At 37.8% G+C, this 16316-nt stretch overlaps 1 protein-coding gene across 15 annotated transcripts in view; it reads right to left on the bottom strand.

Moving 5' to 3' along the window:
• The window catches only part of KIAA1217 (KIAA1217 ortholog), a 591389-nt gene that overhangs the window by 229991 nt on the left and 345082 nt on the right, over positions 1-16316 (bottom strand). Inside the window, exon 1 of one of the 15 annotated variants that reach the window (XM_063452548.1) lies at positions 3532-3798. The exons of the other annotated variants lie outside the window; for them this stretch is intronic. Coding sequence (XP_063308618.1) covers positions 3532-3633 — 102 coding nt within the window. The 5' untranslated portion in view covers positions 3634-3798. Of the gene's footprint in view, positions 1-3531; positions 3799-16316 lie in introns of those variants that run through there. 15 annotated transcript variants of the gene reach the window in all.

Raw genomic sequence — 16316 nt, 5'->3', positions numbered from 1 at the left:
GGCTTTAAAGGGCTTTAAAGATGTACTCACCTCCGCCGCGATCCTCTTCTGGAGGGCTGCCTGACAGCCCAGGCAGCCCTCCTCCGGCAAATGAGTCCCCCGGGGGCCATGTGATCGCTCTCAAAAAGCAATCACATGGCCCCCTATAGCTGGCTGTGGATCTGCCGGCAGGGGGGCTGTCTGAAATATCAGACAGTCCCCCTGCTGGTAGGTAGTGTAAAAAAATTAATTAAACATGTTTCAAAATAAATTAAAAGTATTTTTATATATATAATATATGTATATATTATAAATATAATATATATACATATTATATATATGTAACGTCATATGTAATGTATTTTAATATTAATATAAGTATATATATTAGTATTAAAATACACTTAGAATGACATTACATATATATAATATGAATATATATTATATATAATAGATATATACACATATATTATATATATATACGTATAATTACAATAATAAATAAATAAAATAATAAAATAAATTAAAATAATAAAATAAATAAAATATTGAAACAAAATTGAAAATAAATTATATATTTATTATATATTCATAAATTATATATTCATATATATTATATATTCATATGTTATTTCATTCTAACTGTATTTTGTTATTAATATATATATATATATATATATATATATATATATATATATATATATATATATATTGGTAACAAAATACACTTAGAATTACATTCTATATATATCTATCTATATATAAAATACAAATAACCGCAAATATATATATAGAGATAAATACATATAATTACATAAAATAGCTGATACACATCCAAGTTAACTCTGCCCATCAACTATCTGGTGGAATAACCACCATCAAGAATACAAAGCTCCTAATGGAATTCTGGAATTTCAAATTCACCTCTTTTGGGACCAAGTTCAATGTAGTGAAGCAGAAGAAGCAACTATCAAATCCATAAACTAAACAGACACAACTGACCTTTAAGAAAGTAAACACACAATTCTACAACAAACAAGGACCCAGAGAACTCTCCTCGTTCCACACTGCAGACAGTGCTCACATACACAAAAAGGTTCCTTGTCGTCTAAAATACTTACAAGGACCTTTGTCATGCAGAGGCATTGTTGTTAGGCATTGGATGTTTTGCCTACCTGTTTAATTAAAGAGCACAAAAAAAGAACAAGACAGAATCTAGCACATTTTACCAGATAATAACTAGTTCAGAGAAAAAAAAAAAGATAATTTTAAAGAGACTGAAGAAGGTGAGTTCTTGCCCCAGGCATGTCACTTCCCATTCAAAGTAAGAACGCCTTGCCCGCTTGGCACTTTTTGTATACTTCCTGGTATTCTACCTGACGGCCTTAATCAGTAAAAATAATCATGATTAAAGGAATAGTAATTCTCATTTTCTTAGAGAATCTGGGTGTAGAACATGAAACAAATAAACCAAAAAAATATAAAAAACATTATATGCACTCAGTAATGATTCGCTGATTCTCAATTTCTCATTCACAGCAGTGGGTGCACTCTGATGTCAGTTGGTAGTGGAGAACTGGCAGATCAATAAATCCCAGAGCAATAAATGAAATGCAAACTTGAATTTATTTATGGCCATAAGTTCAAAAAATGGAACTGGCTTTTTCTGCCCCCCCAAAAAATGTTTGATCTAGAAACTTATTCCCGCTAATGTTTTTTGAGTAACAAATAATGTTTTTCGAAACGAGCACGATTGTTCTGGAAAGATTTACAGAAAATAAAAAGGTACTAAAAGGAACCAAACTACCGGCAATGATGTAAAAAGCCGTAGAGATCGCCAAACAAATTGAGTACATGGCATATACACATGGCCAGCGCAATCAAAAAGCTAATCATCTCTGTGTGCCTTGAAGCCCGCAACACAATTTAATCAGAGAGAGATGAGTTAGCATAAAAATAGCACAAAAATAGCATATCGTACACAATTATCTCCCTCAGCAATTGAACATGGATGTTATTTAAAAGTCGGCGACGATAAGAGTGCTGCAGTTCAAGATATCTGCTGATTTAGATACGCTCTGTAATTACTTGACATTTTCCTTAGAATTACAATTGTAACAATGCAATAAACTGTCTAAATTGGATGTCCCCTTAATAAAGACACTAATATAACCAACATATGAAAACAGTCAAACTGGAAACTAAGAAACATGAAAAAAGAATATTAAACTAGATAAAAATGATACAAATTAAATACAGTCAGAGAATACTGTTGCTGTTTTTAAATTTGGATTTGGATTTGTTCCAATCCAAAGAGTTAGTGAATAAGCCCTCGTAATGTTCTATTAAACTATATCTTTGTTTAATGAGGATAAATGCTTCTAGCTGCTACAATGTTTCTGCTCATCCTTGGTGACATCAAACAATCCCTGGGTACCAAGCAAACATATTAACTGCAATTAGAAAGGAATCCTGTCCCATCAGATTTGCCATAGGAGTTAATAGCGATTGGGTGAATTGAAATTTTTTTAACCGTAAAAATATTTTAAATGGTTAATAAAAAAGTGAAGAGGTGGTAATCAAAGTTGGAGGGCCAGGTTTTTTTTGTTAAACCACTCAGGTTGGTAACAACTGGACGGCTTAAACCCCAGATCCTTACTCCATAACCATCAGTACAAGCTGTAGTTTGTATAGTATTTGGCAGAGCAAGATTACCCATAAGATGGCATGGGCACCCCAATGAGCTTCTGTCTGAGCCTGAAGTTCCAGCTCTGGCAGCGAGGGTGACCTCATTAATTCAGCAGATAGATGGAGATATCTCCCTGTTCAGCTCCTTGCCCCTTTACCTGCTATCGATATCGATATCGAGTGCAGATCACTTTAAGAGCTCCGTGGCGGTCCCCCAGTGGTTTGCAATGACTTGCAGACAGCGTTCCGAATCATCAACTGTGTGCCGGAACCCCAAGTGAGCTCCCAGTATGATCTGCAGATTACAAAACTGGACCACCGGACCAAGTGAGCACCAATATTGGTGCAGACCACAAAGCTCTCCACTGGACAACCAAGGATCCTGCTCCATAGCTCACCCTCTACCAGACCACCAGAGATCTAGGCCAGGGTGGCTTATACTGGACCACCAGTTGTAACAGCTGCCTCCTGCCAAAACAAGAAAAGCTTCTCCAGAAACACGCATTCAGACACTACGCACACACAAAAACAATACTCAGAGTGCCCTACACACATACGTAATACTTAGACTCTTTTGTACACAAAATTCAGCCACCACACACAACACTCAACCAGCACATGCAGACACACTCAGTTCTCCCATAGAGTCTCTTCCACACACTATACACACCATCACACAGGCAATACCAACAATCCCTCCCCCCTCCCCACTGCCACAAAGAACAGGGCTCTAGTAGGGGGCCTATATCTGGCATCCTGCCTAGGACCCTGAGCAACCTTAATCCGTCTCTGGTACTTGGAGTGTCCCTTTAAAAAATTCTACCTGGTTAAAGCATTGCATGTATTTTACATAGTTATATTTACCTTGCCTAATTCTGTTTGATTTCTGGAGCCAGCACAGCACAGGGATACAAAGTGTTTCTCTGGTTTCTGCTTCCTGATTTTAGGGGATACTTGATGTTCCATCGTTTGTGCTTCAGAGCTGTGTTCAGGGTTTGTATACAGACATGGGAGCACTGAGACAGTCCAGGCATGTGTTGTACTCCTGTACCTACATGTTCTGCGAGAACATAATATCAGGTTGCTGCATATCCTAGTGCAGGACGTCTCTGCCTGAGTACTGGTTTTTCATGGGTGATAAAGTAAATAAGAGAGGGAGGGTGGGGTTAAAGTTTGCAAATGACTGTATCTCTTCTGCCCATAAAAGAAGAAATCTTCCAAATCCCAATCACAGCCGACTATCCTGACATTCGCCTGCCAGAATACTAAAAATACAGCTCAAGGTACAACACAAAGACAGTGACTAACACACAGAGTTCCTCTGCACTGCAATGGATCATCAGGCTGTACTCAGTTTGCAGAAATATAACCTTATAATGATATGATTAGGGTGAATTCTGCTGTTTGTATAATAAGAGCACGATAAAATAAAAAAATAAAAATAAAATATTAATACACTAACCCTCTAAATGGAACTATTAAAATAACTCACACAGATTACGGTATTTACCCTTAAATGTCAACAAACGAGAGCTGGTTTCTAGCTTTCAATCCAGAACAAATCTCACTAAATTATCATCTAATACGGTTCCTGACTAAACTCTGTTGTCGCAAATAAAAACATGAATTGCAAAAATAAGGCTAAAAAAACTGACCTGCAAAAAGTTTCTGCATAAGTAATATCTTTCTAGTTTGCCAATTTAGGCAAAAAAAAAATTGCAATATCCTTACATTTTCTCCACAATTCCAAGTTTAGTATGTAAATTACAAATTAATTGCAAAATTCAGGTCTGTATATTTTATAACTGAATTTTTTTTTCACAATTTTTATCCTATATATTGATAGGATAAAATATTGGAGGAAAGACGAGACAGGGGGTATGATAGAAACATTTAAATACATAAAGGAATCAACACAGTAAAGGAGGAGACTGTATTTAAAAGAAGAACAACTACCACAACAAGAGGACATAGTCTTAAATTAGAGGGACAAAGGTTTAAAAATAATATCAGGAAGTATTACTTTACTGAGAGGGTAGTGGATGCATGGAATAGCCTTCCAGCTGAAGTGGTAGAGGTTAACACAGTGAAGGAGTTTAAGCATGCGTGGTAGGCATAAGTCTATCCTAACTATAAGATAAGGCCAGGGACTAATTAAATTATTTTACAAAAATTGGGCAGACTAGATGGGCCGAATGGTTCTTATCTGCCGTCACATTCTATGTTTCTATGTTTCTATATAGACTGTAAGCTCGTTTGAGCAGGGTTCTCATCTACCTATTGCAACTGTAACATGTTGTAATTGTCTCATTTATTGTTACATTTCCCCCATTTTATAATATTGTATAGCGCTGCGGAATTCGTTGGCACTATATAAATGGCGATAATAATAATAATAATATATAGGGATGGGTGGACAGATGGATGGATAGATACAAGAATGGATGGATTGATGGACTGGGCCACAGGTGAACTCTCATTCTCTCACACACATTAAGTGTTAGTGTATGTATAGTGATTACCTACATGTTAGTTCATGGATATTTTACATTTATATTCATTTATAATTGTCACTTCCCTGTTAAAGTACAGAAAGCAGAGACCAGAAACATAGATAGCAGTCCTACGCATGTCCTTACAGTTTCGTCATATTACCATGCCCTACATTACCTTGTCACATGATCAAGGGTGTTAGCTTTGAGTGTTTTTGTATGCAAATGACCAGGTACGTATTACCTGGAAAAACCTGCACGACTTGAACTAGTTAGGCTATTGCCAATGGCTATTATATAATTTGCTTCAACTTTATCTAATGCTTCGAAGAAACAACTACAATCATTAAGACATTCTATCTTATCAGATATCCCAAAGCAAATCTCTATTAAGATGAAATGTGAATTAGTTTATAAGATTGGAATTCAATTAGTTCTAAGATATAAGAGTGAATAACAGGAATGAATACATAAAACATTATTCATAGAATCACATGAAATTCTGATTTCTTTAAAAATAACCCAAATGGAAAAAAAAAAAAAAATTCCTATAAGAAATCTGACTTGTGTTGTCATTAATTAAACAATTAAGGGTGGTTTTTGCTAAAAAAAAAAAAAAAAAAAAAAAAAAAAGGTGAGCTAGGATAAGAACGAAAAGCAACTTGTTAGGACAAATGTGCATCTGCTGCAGGCTTGAGATTAGATATAAATATAATACTATTTTTGCAAGTTTTTAAAAAAAACATATTTGTGATTAGACAGTGATCATGTCCCTTTAGGTTTAAGTGTCTTTTTAGCCAGTTATGAATTTATATATATATATACACACACACAAACAAACTTATACATACATAACAGACACATACATGCATATTACTACAAATTATATGAATTGAGTGAAACTTTAAGTTAAAGATTTTCATCCTCTTAAGGCATTCATTGGCACACACAATGTTTAACAACACACATTCTCACAGACAGACACACACTGACATACGCTACCTTGCTGCCCTCCTTCCCACCACTGTATATTTTGGCTGAATAGGCACCTGCCGGCCAGGTACACAGACGCCTACTCTGCCATAGCACATAGCCGCCTGCTTCGTGGGAGTATTCTAAATTGGGCCCCCAGTGATAATCGAAACAGAGGGCCAAGGTAGACTCACGACTTTAGTGAACTCCTGTTGTTCCGCCACGTTCATTTAAATGAAGACATTAAAACATCAAAAATGGAAACAATTATTCTTTATAATGTACAGTGTTTTAAAGTGAGATGTGCAATCTCTATCATGGTGTATTCAGGTTTATCAGTTAATTCCATACTCACACACCACAAATAAGACATCAAGATGAAAATAATTAAATAAATCTTTAAATAAAATTACAGCTCGTCTGGGAGTTTTTCCACCCTGATCTGTCAATTGAGTTTGCAATTATTACTTTGACTGCGCTCTTACACAATTACTAAATAGGTGCACCCGGTGGCTGTTTATTAGCAGAGACATAGGGGCGATGAAGGATACCGTATGGTGGCACATCTAGGTGCAATGTTGATGCCCCACTGGGAAGAGTTCCATGTAAGCAATTATTATTTCAATGACTGTGTCTTGTCTAACAGAGCAGCAGAACTTAGCACCTTAACTGGAGAAATACTTAAGTAGTAAAACAAACTAATTGTCTGTTAATTAACCAAAAAAAAATAGAAAAAGGTGTTTTTTGTTTTTGTTTTTAGATCTTGAAGATAAACCAGTGTTTTTTGAAAAACATTTCTTGCAATACATTCCAAACCAACTACTATGGAACACATTAATCTCATACTTGGGAACTCTCCAAGTTTAAACCAGAGGTTTCGAGTCTGACAGCTAAGGATCTGGCTCACACCTATTTTGTCTGGGCAGGGGTAGGGGAAAGTGTTGTTTAGTTAAACCCATTTTTGCCAGGTAGGCATACCTACCTACTTGCCAGGTAGACATACCTACCTACTTTTTGAGCTGGACCATCCTCATTACTTTTTGAGAAGCATTACTGTCTATTTTTAGCCCATGAGCACCCATGTTCTTCCATGGGACTAGAAGATGGGAAAGACCTGAAGCATAGCAAGCTTGTACCCTAAAGTAGAATTAGGAATGCAAACCTGTATTACGGAATATAAACCTGTCCCTAGATCTATATAGGACCCTTCCTCCCATTTGTAGTAAAACATTTAAAAAAAGAAATGTGGGCACCTTCTTCCTGCACAGTCTTTTTTGGTACTGTCCACCTCTCTGACTCCCGCAACATCATGGAGGAGGCATGACTTCCACTGCAATGGTACAACTGAGCATTGGGAACCTGGCATACATTCAATATTCTCCATAGGAAACCATTGTATTCAGTGCTTTCCAAAGGGCCTTCACATCACATGACCGAGTTTTCCGTATGACAGCCACTAAAGGTATATTTAACCCTGCAATGTAAACACTGCAGTTTCTAAAAAAACAAAAATGCAATGTTTTACATTGCAGGGTTAAACGAACAGGGCCACTGCACCCAGACCACTTCATTAAGAAGAATTGGTCTAGGTGGCATTGTCCCTTTAATTATAGTAATGCCACAGGCATAACTACCCATCCCCCTTATTTTCTGATTTGTGCACCAGTAAAAAAAAAAAAAGAGAGAAACGTTAAAAAATTTTTTTTACAAAATTTAGGCTGTTTTAAGCTTGGTTTAGGTGTTTTAAGCTTGGTTGATTTAAGTATTGCAATTTTATTCTGAGGATTTTTTTTTTCTTTATAATACTGACATATATATTTTTTCAATAAATCAGTATGGGGTTTGCTTAAGGGATTCTCCAGTGCCAGGAAAACATATCCGTTTTCCTGGCACTGCAGGTTCCCGCAGTGCCCCTCTCCCTCCCACCACCCATCGCAAGTTGCTGAAGGGGTTAAAACCCCTTCAGTGACTTACCGGAGTCCAGCACCGATGTCCCTCAACGCTGGTCAGGCTCCGCCTACTCTCCTCCCCCGCCGACGTGAGCCGGCAGGGGAGACCTAATGCACAGGAGCGGCAATGGCTGCGCACTCGCATTAGACCTCCCCATAGGAAAGCATTATATAATGCTTTCCTATGGGGATTTCGGCAACACTGGTGGTCCTCACATAGCGTGAGGACGTCCAGTGTTGCTGAACCCTTTTCGTGCTCTATGAACACGGAAGTCCCTCTAGTGGATAGACAGCCACTAGAGGAGGACTTAACCCTGTAATGTAAATATTGCAGTTTATGAAAACTGCAATAATTACACTTGCAGGGTTAAGGGTAGTGGGAGTTGGCACCCAGACAACTCCAATGGGCAGAAGTGGTCTGGAGTATCCCTTTAGTGCAATAACAATTGTTTATATAGCGCTGACATATTCCGCAGCACTGTACGATAGGTAAACAAGACAAACAATTCTAAGAAGAAGAAAAGACTGGGCACAGACTGGGCACAGACTAAACACCAAATTGTATGGAATTAAAACCTAGGCAAAAACTTGTAATTTAGAAAAAAACACATATATAGTCACCGCTTTTTTTGTAATTTGGTTTTCGATTTATTACAATTCACTGTTTAGAGCATAACCCCCTATATTTTATTTTTTATATTGTTTGGTTGGCAGAGTTTGCTGCGGACAATGCAATGCGGACGGGACATTTTTCAGTCAGATCGAATCAAGACCATGAAATTATAATGAAGGAATTTGAAGATCTGTCATCAAAATAAGAGCCAAGAAACTCACAGGTAATGGCCAACTAATACATTGTTCTGAGAAGAAACTAGGTGATTATCACTATATCGGACTTGTAATTATTTCAAAACAATGCGGCCGTACATGTTTATTGTGCAATGCCTCCGTTCTTAAGTCAGCTCTAGTAGCTACAAAATATCAAATGAAAAGATATTATTTATGCGTGTACGTGGTATCAAACAGCAGAGGACTCTTGGAAACGAAGAAGATACAACTATGATTGATGTCTTTCTGTATTTTCAGCCTAGTTAGCTGCAGTATAAATGACATCAAGCCAAATCCCAGGTGGCTACTGACAATCATTTATTTTTTAGCGGTCCTGTTATGGAGTCTGTTTGTTTATATAGGTATATACAGTTCGCATTTTAAAACAAACAATTTATAGGCATCTCTTTCCCTGCTCTAACAATGTAGAAAAATATCTACTAAGAACAACAACGCTGGCTTTGTACAAATCACATCTCTGAGCTGTTTATCACTTGAGGTTTGTTTACACTTTAAGCAATGGCTTAACTTTTTTATTTTTGTTGCCCCGGGTGTTACACAACTCCCACATATAAAAAAGCCTGAAAGTGAATGATAAAGAATTCTTTCTATAAGTCAGTTTAAAATAATAATGCAAACAGATTAATATTAATTTCATCCAACCAGGCTATAATACCTTTTGCAGGAATTCAAGATCTGTCACATGCCTCACACCAGCCCACTTTTGAAGCGGGCACAACGCAAGCACATCATTAACGATCTCGCTCAGTGCAGCAGGAACTAGGACCATGCCGTGCGGGTTTCAGCTGCGCTCCCTGCATAGTCCTGTTGGTAAGAGGCCAGCCAAAGGACCTGCTCTGCCCCTTTTCCAGGAGACCTGCCCATTATTTGCATTGCCAGTGACGCAAGTCATATCACTGGTGATGTCCCCACAGTTCTGCCACCACTCATTCTCGCACCATACCTCCCAATGTTGGAAGATATGTTGCCATTAAAAAAACTAAGAAAAGAGTTACCTGCGCACAATTCCAAATCCCTATGCATATTTAGATAAATGGAAGTTTTTAGTTTTACTCCAATGGCCATTAGATGTAAGCCCACCTGCCACGCCGAGGCAAAGCTCTTAGGTGGATTCTACACTAACATTCACCTTGCTTGCTTCAGCTTAAGGCAAAATAAAATCTCTACTGAGACAGAGAGGGGTATTTTTAAACCCCTACATACTTATTCACTCTTATTAAATATGTAAACCCCTACATACCTATTAACCCTTATTAAATATGTAAACCCCTACATACTTATTAACCCTTAATAGGCAACACATGGGCTGGGCGACAGCATTGTAACATGTGGGTGGCAGCAATGACTATAGTACACATCAGCCCAAATACATACAATAAAAACCAAAGAAAAGTTACATGCACACTATTCCAAATCCTCTATGCATACTTAAATAAATTGAGTTTTTTTGTTTCACTCCAATGGCCATTAGGTGCTGTAGGCCAATTGTTAGTGTAGGACCCACCTAAGAGTTTTGCCTTGAGGTGGCAGATGAGCTTACACCTAATGACCCTTGGAGTGGAATAAAAAACCCTTCATTTATTTAAATATGCATAGGGATTTGGGATAGTGCGCAGGTAACTCTTTTCTTTGGTTTTTATTGTATGTATTGTGGATGATGTGTACTTTTGTACTTTTGTACCTTTGTACTTTTTGCTGATGCCCAGGAGTAGTGGGAGTTTGAGCTCAGGACTTATTTTTGTGTGTTTAGATATGTTTAGATGTGTTTTCGTGTGGAGACGGACATTTTTCATTTTCCTCAACAATATTCAAACCCTCAGTTACAATTACTGAAAAAATATATATATTTGGCAAACTAACATACACCCCAACTGTCCTGAATTTCGTAGGGATAGTTCTACTTCAAGGACCCTGTCCTGCTGTCATGCTTTTATACTCTGGTATTCTGCGACTGGGTAGAAAACAAAACCAAGTCATAATAAAGGCCTTGTATTCTGCTGTGCCAAAACAGGACAAATTCACCATGGGAGAGCTGGGTTGGTATAAGGGACCCTCTATCCTCTGGCAGCATGCTGATAATTGGTGATACAATTCAACCATACAAATAATACTCAAACTGACCTCACTCCCTCTCACATTTAGAGAATTATGCTTTCTTTAAACTTTAAAATACTCAGAGAGTACCTGTGAGCATTTTGGTACAGGAGGACTTAGTTATCAGTTAGTAGATGATCCGAATGACCGCGTGATCTGTGAGTCCTCTTATACCCTGTGCCCATAATATATATATTTGCAATATAAATATATTCTGGATGTCTTCCACAAGGGCGTGTGATATGGTAACAGGAAATGCCAATAAATTGTTGAAATAGAAGACTCTTAGTATGATGGCACCATAACCACTATATTGTTTATGGAGTCTGGAGTGACCCATTAATTAGCCAGCTGTATAACAGGTGTTAAACACTGAATGTAGCAGGCTTCAGGAGTGCTATATGATATCGAGATGTATATCAGAGATACAGATTATGATGTGGATAGCTGCAGTCACTCAGACACATGCCTCTAGCTCTCATGCCCCCTATTTGACCTTTTTATGAAGTACTATTAATCCAGTCACTGGGATGGAACTCAGTCAGACTAGACATGATTGAAGACCTGACTACCTCGAAGGAGGATATGGTGTACTGATCGAGGCAGTGCAGTAATAGCAGCGTTTTTGAGAAAATACGGCCCTCTGCTTTGTGCATGGCATTATCACATTAAAGGTACAGTATAGGCACTCAGACATTCATCTCATTGAAGTGGTCTGGGTGCAGTGCCCCCCCCCCCCCCCCCATAGTCCTACAATGTAAAACCTTGCTGTTTTAGAGAAACTGCAATGTTTACAATGTAAGGTTAAGACCGCCCCTAGTGGCTGTCTACCAGGTAGGCATCAAAATAAAACGCATAAAATAAAGCATTGACACTTTTCAGAGGAAACGATGGATTCTGGCTTGAAAATGGCTTCTAGCCAACAGGTCGGTTATAGTGGGATTTTCCTGTCCCCTTGACCTGAAAGGGTTAACTGTACCATCAGCTAGAGGATGCCATTCTAATTAGTATCCTTTCTTTTAAGTTATGGTATTATTTTGAGACTGCACAAGGTAAATAACATAAATGAATGTTGCTTCTATATTCTGTGCAGTATAAAAACAATTCAACCTAGTAAAAACTCCAGGATGAAGGAATAAATGAGAGCAACAACAGAATATTTAAAGTGCAAAGTGCATAATTTGCAAAGACCCCTGATGGTGGCATTGCGGCTGTGTGCCCGATGTCTGGGGGTGGGGGAGGAAAAGGTGAGAGAAACTCACCTGAACCTGTTCCTCATGAGCCCTGCCACTTTTATCTCCTGCCTTCAGGAGCCGACATCAGCGATGTATGCGAGCAATTGTAAATGAGTAGAGTACTGAGGTCTATGGAGGACAGACAGAGCTTTTTTCCCTAGAGCCATCAATGATAATGTCAGTGGCAGGGCGAGTATTTAATAAATACTCTGTCTCCATGAAATACTCATTTAGAGGTGGGGGAGGCGGGAGGAGGGGGCTTGGAACATCTGCTTTAAGGTGAGATTTTTTAAGGCAAAAAAGGGGCTATTTGGGTGTTTTAGTATAGATGGTCATTCTATTGGGTTTTTATGGTGATTACTCCATATTTGTGTCTGGATAAATCTCCATCATGATGCCACACCATGTATACAATAAGCAAAGTGACATTTCCATGATCTGAAGCCCTCTCAGGTCTTTGAGAATGATTTGATGGCCAAAATGTTTCTCCAGCAATGTAACAGGTTCTGTGGCACCAAATATATTGCTTTTTCCGTGATTCATTCCATTGTGTTGGAGCTTCTAGTGGATTGTGGATGTAAACAGACAGATATGGACCTAATTACATATGGCGCCAACTGAGGCTGTAGAATAGACTTCGGTTTCAAACAAATTGAGATTTGTCTTAAATTTTAGGCAAAAGAGTGATTTGTCTAAATTCTACAAGTCCGCCACTCTCAAAAAATATCAGGACACATTATGAAATGAACGAAAGGGGCAATAGATGAGCCAATTCATTGTTTTTCTACAGAATTCCATCCTAGTACCGGAAAAAGGGAGCATTAATGTAGTATTTTGTTATGTATTATTGTACACTAATAGGCACATTTTGGTGTCACTTTGATTTTTCAAGAGCATTTTTTATTCTATTTTCACAATATCACAATTGTATCCACTGCTCTGTTTTTTATTAGTTCAACACTAAGTTGGACTTAGTTGGAACAATCAGTTCAGTATTTTTTTTTTTTGCAAATAAATTTTTTTTGTATTTATTTTTTAACGACCCCTGCTTAGTACAGCAGATATTCTCTGTATTAGGAATAGATTGTAACAGTTAGTGGGTAGAGAACACCCTTTCATCTACTATTCTCCAGAATCGATATACAAACAGTAATTTAAGTAACGCCAGTCGCCGCATAGAGCTTTAAGTGATGTTTCCTCGGGTGACATCACATTACACCTTTTGATAAATCAAGATGTTTGCTTCAAGATGTTTGCTTCCTCTTGGTAATCTGTTTGTTTGATGTCAACTTCCAACATCTCAGCAGAAACAATCAGGCCCTCCATCTCTACCCCCCTCTATTTGTGCAAACCATGACTCATAGCAAAAAGGAGACAAGATAATCCATGGAAATTAACCCTTTATGTTATGAAAGATAATGTTCTGACAATTTGTCTGGCATACTGAAAACAAAAGCAAAGGATGTTTAGGGTGCAAAGAGATTAGGGTGAGTTGTGATCAAGGGCGTATACTGTAGAAATACTGGCCTGGGAGATTTTTGAACATGTGAATATATTGTGTTTAAATATGTCTCTTGTGCCTATTGAATAATAAATGAATTGGGGTGCAAGCACTAATTTTCATTAACATCTATATTAAGCTACATTCTTTTAAACTGTATTTCAAAAAAGACGGTTTAAAGACGTTCAGAATAAGAGAAAGATGGACAAGTCAAATTGAGCAATGCAAGAGAGAGAGTTTATAATAATTCTAAACAGCACATGATTGACCTACCTACAGGCACAATTGTATTCTAAAAAGAATCAACCCCTTCCGTCCCAGCCCATGGGGTTAGTTTTCACCATCTCTCCCAGTGTTGGTCATCACTCAGCAGATGAATGATTTTCTACACCAGAGCTTTGATAATTCCTTCCACATCACATAAAAGATCAGTAAAAATCACCCTCACACTGCTGTTCTATTCAGACGCATACGTGGCTCATGCAATATAATGTGACTGAGTAGCAGCCAGAGGGGGATAAGTGAATAACATTTATTATACTGTTACAATGGCACCTGTCAAGGGGTGGGATATATTAGGCAGCAAATGAACGGTCAATTCTTGAATTTCATCTGTTGGAAACAAGAAAAATGGGCAAGGGAAAAGATCTGAGTGACCCTGCAAGTAGTGGTGGCTAGACGATTGGGTCAGAGCATCTCCAAAACGGCAAGTCTTGTGGGGTGTTCATGGTGTGCAGTGGTTAGTACCTACCAAAAGTGGTGCAAAAAAGGACACCCAGTAAACTGGCATCAAAGTCAAAGGTGCCCAAGGCTCCTTGATGAACTATGGGAAGAAGTAAAGGCCAGTGGAGGCAGTGTTATGCTCTGGGCAATGTTCTGCTAAGAAATCTTGGGTTCTGGTATTCATGTGGATGTTGTTTTGGCATGTACCAACTACCTAGAGAATGTTGCAGACAACGTACACCCCTTCATGGCAATGGTGTTCTCTAATGGTATTGGTATTGGTATTCAGTGTGGCCTACTGCCACACTGCAAAAATTGTGCAGAAATGGTTTGAGGAACATGACACAGAGTTCAAGGTATTGCCTTGGCCTCCAAATCCCCCAGATCCCAATCTCAATCAGTTGTATGTGCTGGAAAAACAAATACAAACCATGGAGGCCCCACCTCGCAACTTGCAGGGCTTAAACGATCTGCTGCTAATGCCTCGGTGTCAGATACCACAGGACACGTTCAGCGGTCTTGTAGAGTCCATGCCACAATTTGTCAGAGCTGTTTTGGCAGACCGAGGGGGACTTACACGATATCAGGCAGGCGGTTTTCATGTTGTGACTGATCAGCGTATTTGCTGACCTTAGTAACCAAGTGCAAATCCACTGAATATAAAGATGCCTGATTTTAGCCAGGCAACTGCATTAACTGTACAGCTTACTGTTTACATTCTGTTAGCATTGGCAGTGATAATCATCCCCATTCCTTTTCTTTTCTAGCCTCCCCTCCCCCACACACACCCTATCCAGAAATTATTTTTACCTACGGATAAGTAAGTTATGCTTCCTCCACCTCTTATCATGTCACTGATGATAGGTCATGCACTGTTCCAAATAGGCAGCATGTTTTATAAAATAGTAAGATAAACAGGGAAAACACACAGCACTGTTATTTTTTTTCTCCTTTTATTTACAGTAGAATATTAATAATAAGCATAACAATCATTATAGTAAGTCAAACACTGGCCATCTGCATTCCCTTCTGTGATTAGACTCTGTTTACAAGTTAAAACAAGCATTCAAATATCTTGGCAGTCAAACTACCTGATCAGCAAATTTTTCAAAACCAAAAGAAAAGGGTTATAAGAACACAAATATATCTACCTCTGCAAAGTTGAAGCCGTAAATGTAGGACGTATTTGCAAATTAACAAATCGGAAATGCGATATAAAGAATTCTCAATATATAGATTCCGATGTGACTAAAATGTTAAGCTGCATGTATTGTAAGCTATTAGTAACATTTTAATTTGTCTCTATTGAATATAGTTTATAGATTCAGAGATGCGATCAATACAAAACTCCTCCTTTTAGCAATGATTTGTGTTGGGCTATATTGACCAAAAATGTTAAAATTCACTATGAAATTACTTTCGATTCCGGCCATTTCAGATGTTAGTAAATAACCATTTTGTAGTCCAATATAACAGCAATTTGACTTTAAAAAGTAAATAAATATTTAAAAAAAAAAATTGCTATACAACTCTCATGGTTTATCTCTAAGCCAAAATATTTAATTTAATGGAAAAATCTATTTAAAGTTTTTTTGATAAAAGTAAATAATATAACGTATGCATTAGCAAAGGATCATGGGACATACACATTTTGACCGCCAAAGTTCTTCTAGATCATTTTCCGATTTCACTATGTTTACATTAAACTGTTACATTTTCAGTAAAATTTGATCTGGGATGGCAGGCCACCTTTGAGAGAGGAGATTGGGGATTAAGTAATAAAAACAGCATATACCAAACAAAGCTGTCATGTTCTAAATAGCAGTTTTTACAA

The sequence above is a fragment of the Pelobates fuscus genome, chromosome 4 (genome assembly GCF_036172605.1).
Source record: "Pelobates fuscus isolate aPelFus1 chromosome 4, aPelFus1.pri, whole genome shotgun sequence".
Taxonomy (NCBI): Eukaryota; Metazoa; Chordata; class Amphibia; order Anura; family Pelobatidae; genus Pelobates; species Pelobates fuscus.
This window is presented reverse-complemented; position numbering and strand designations above follow the sequence as displayed.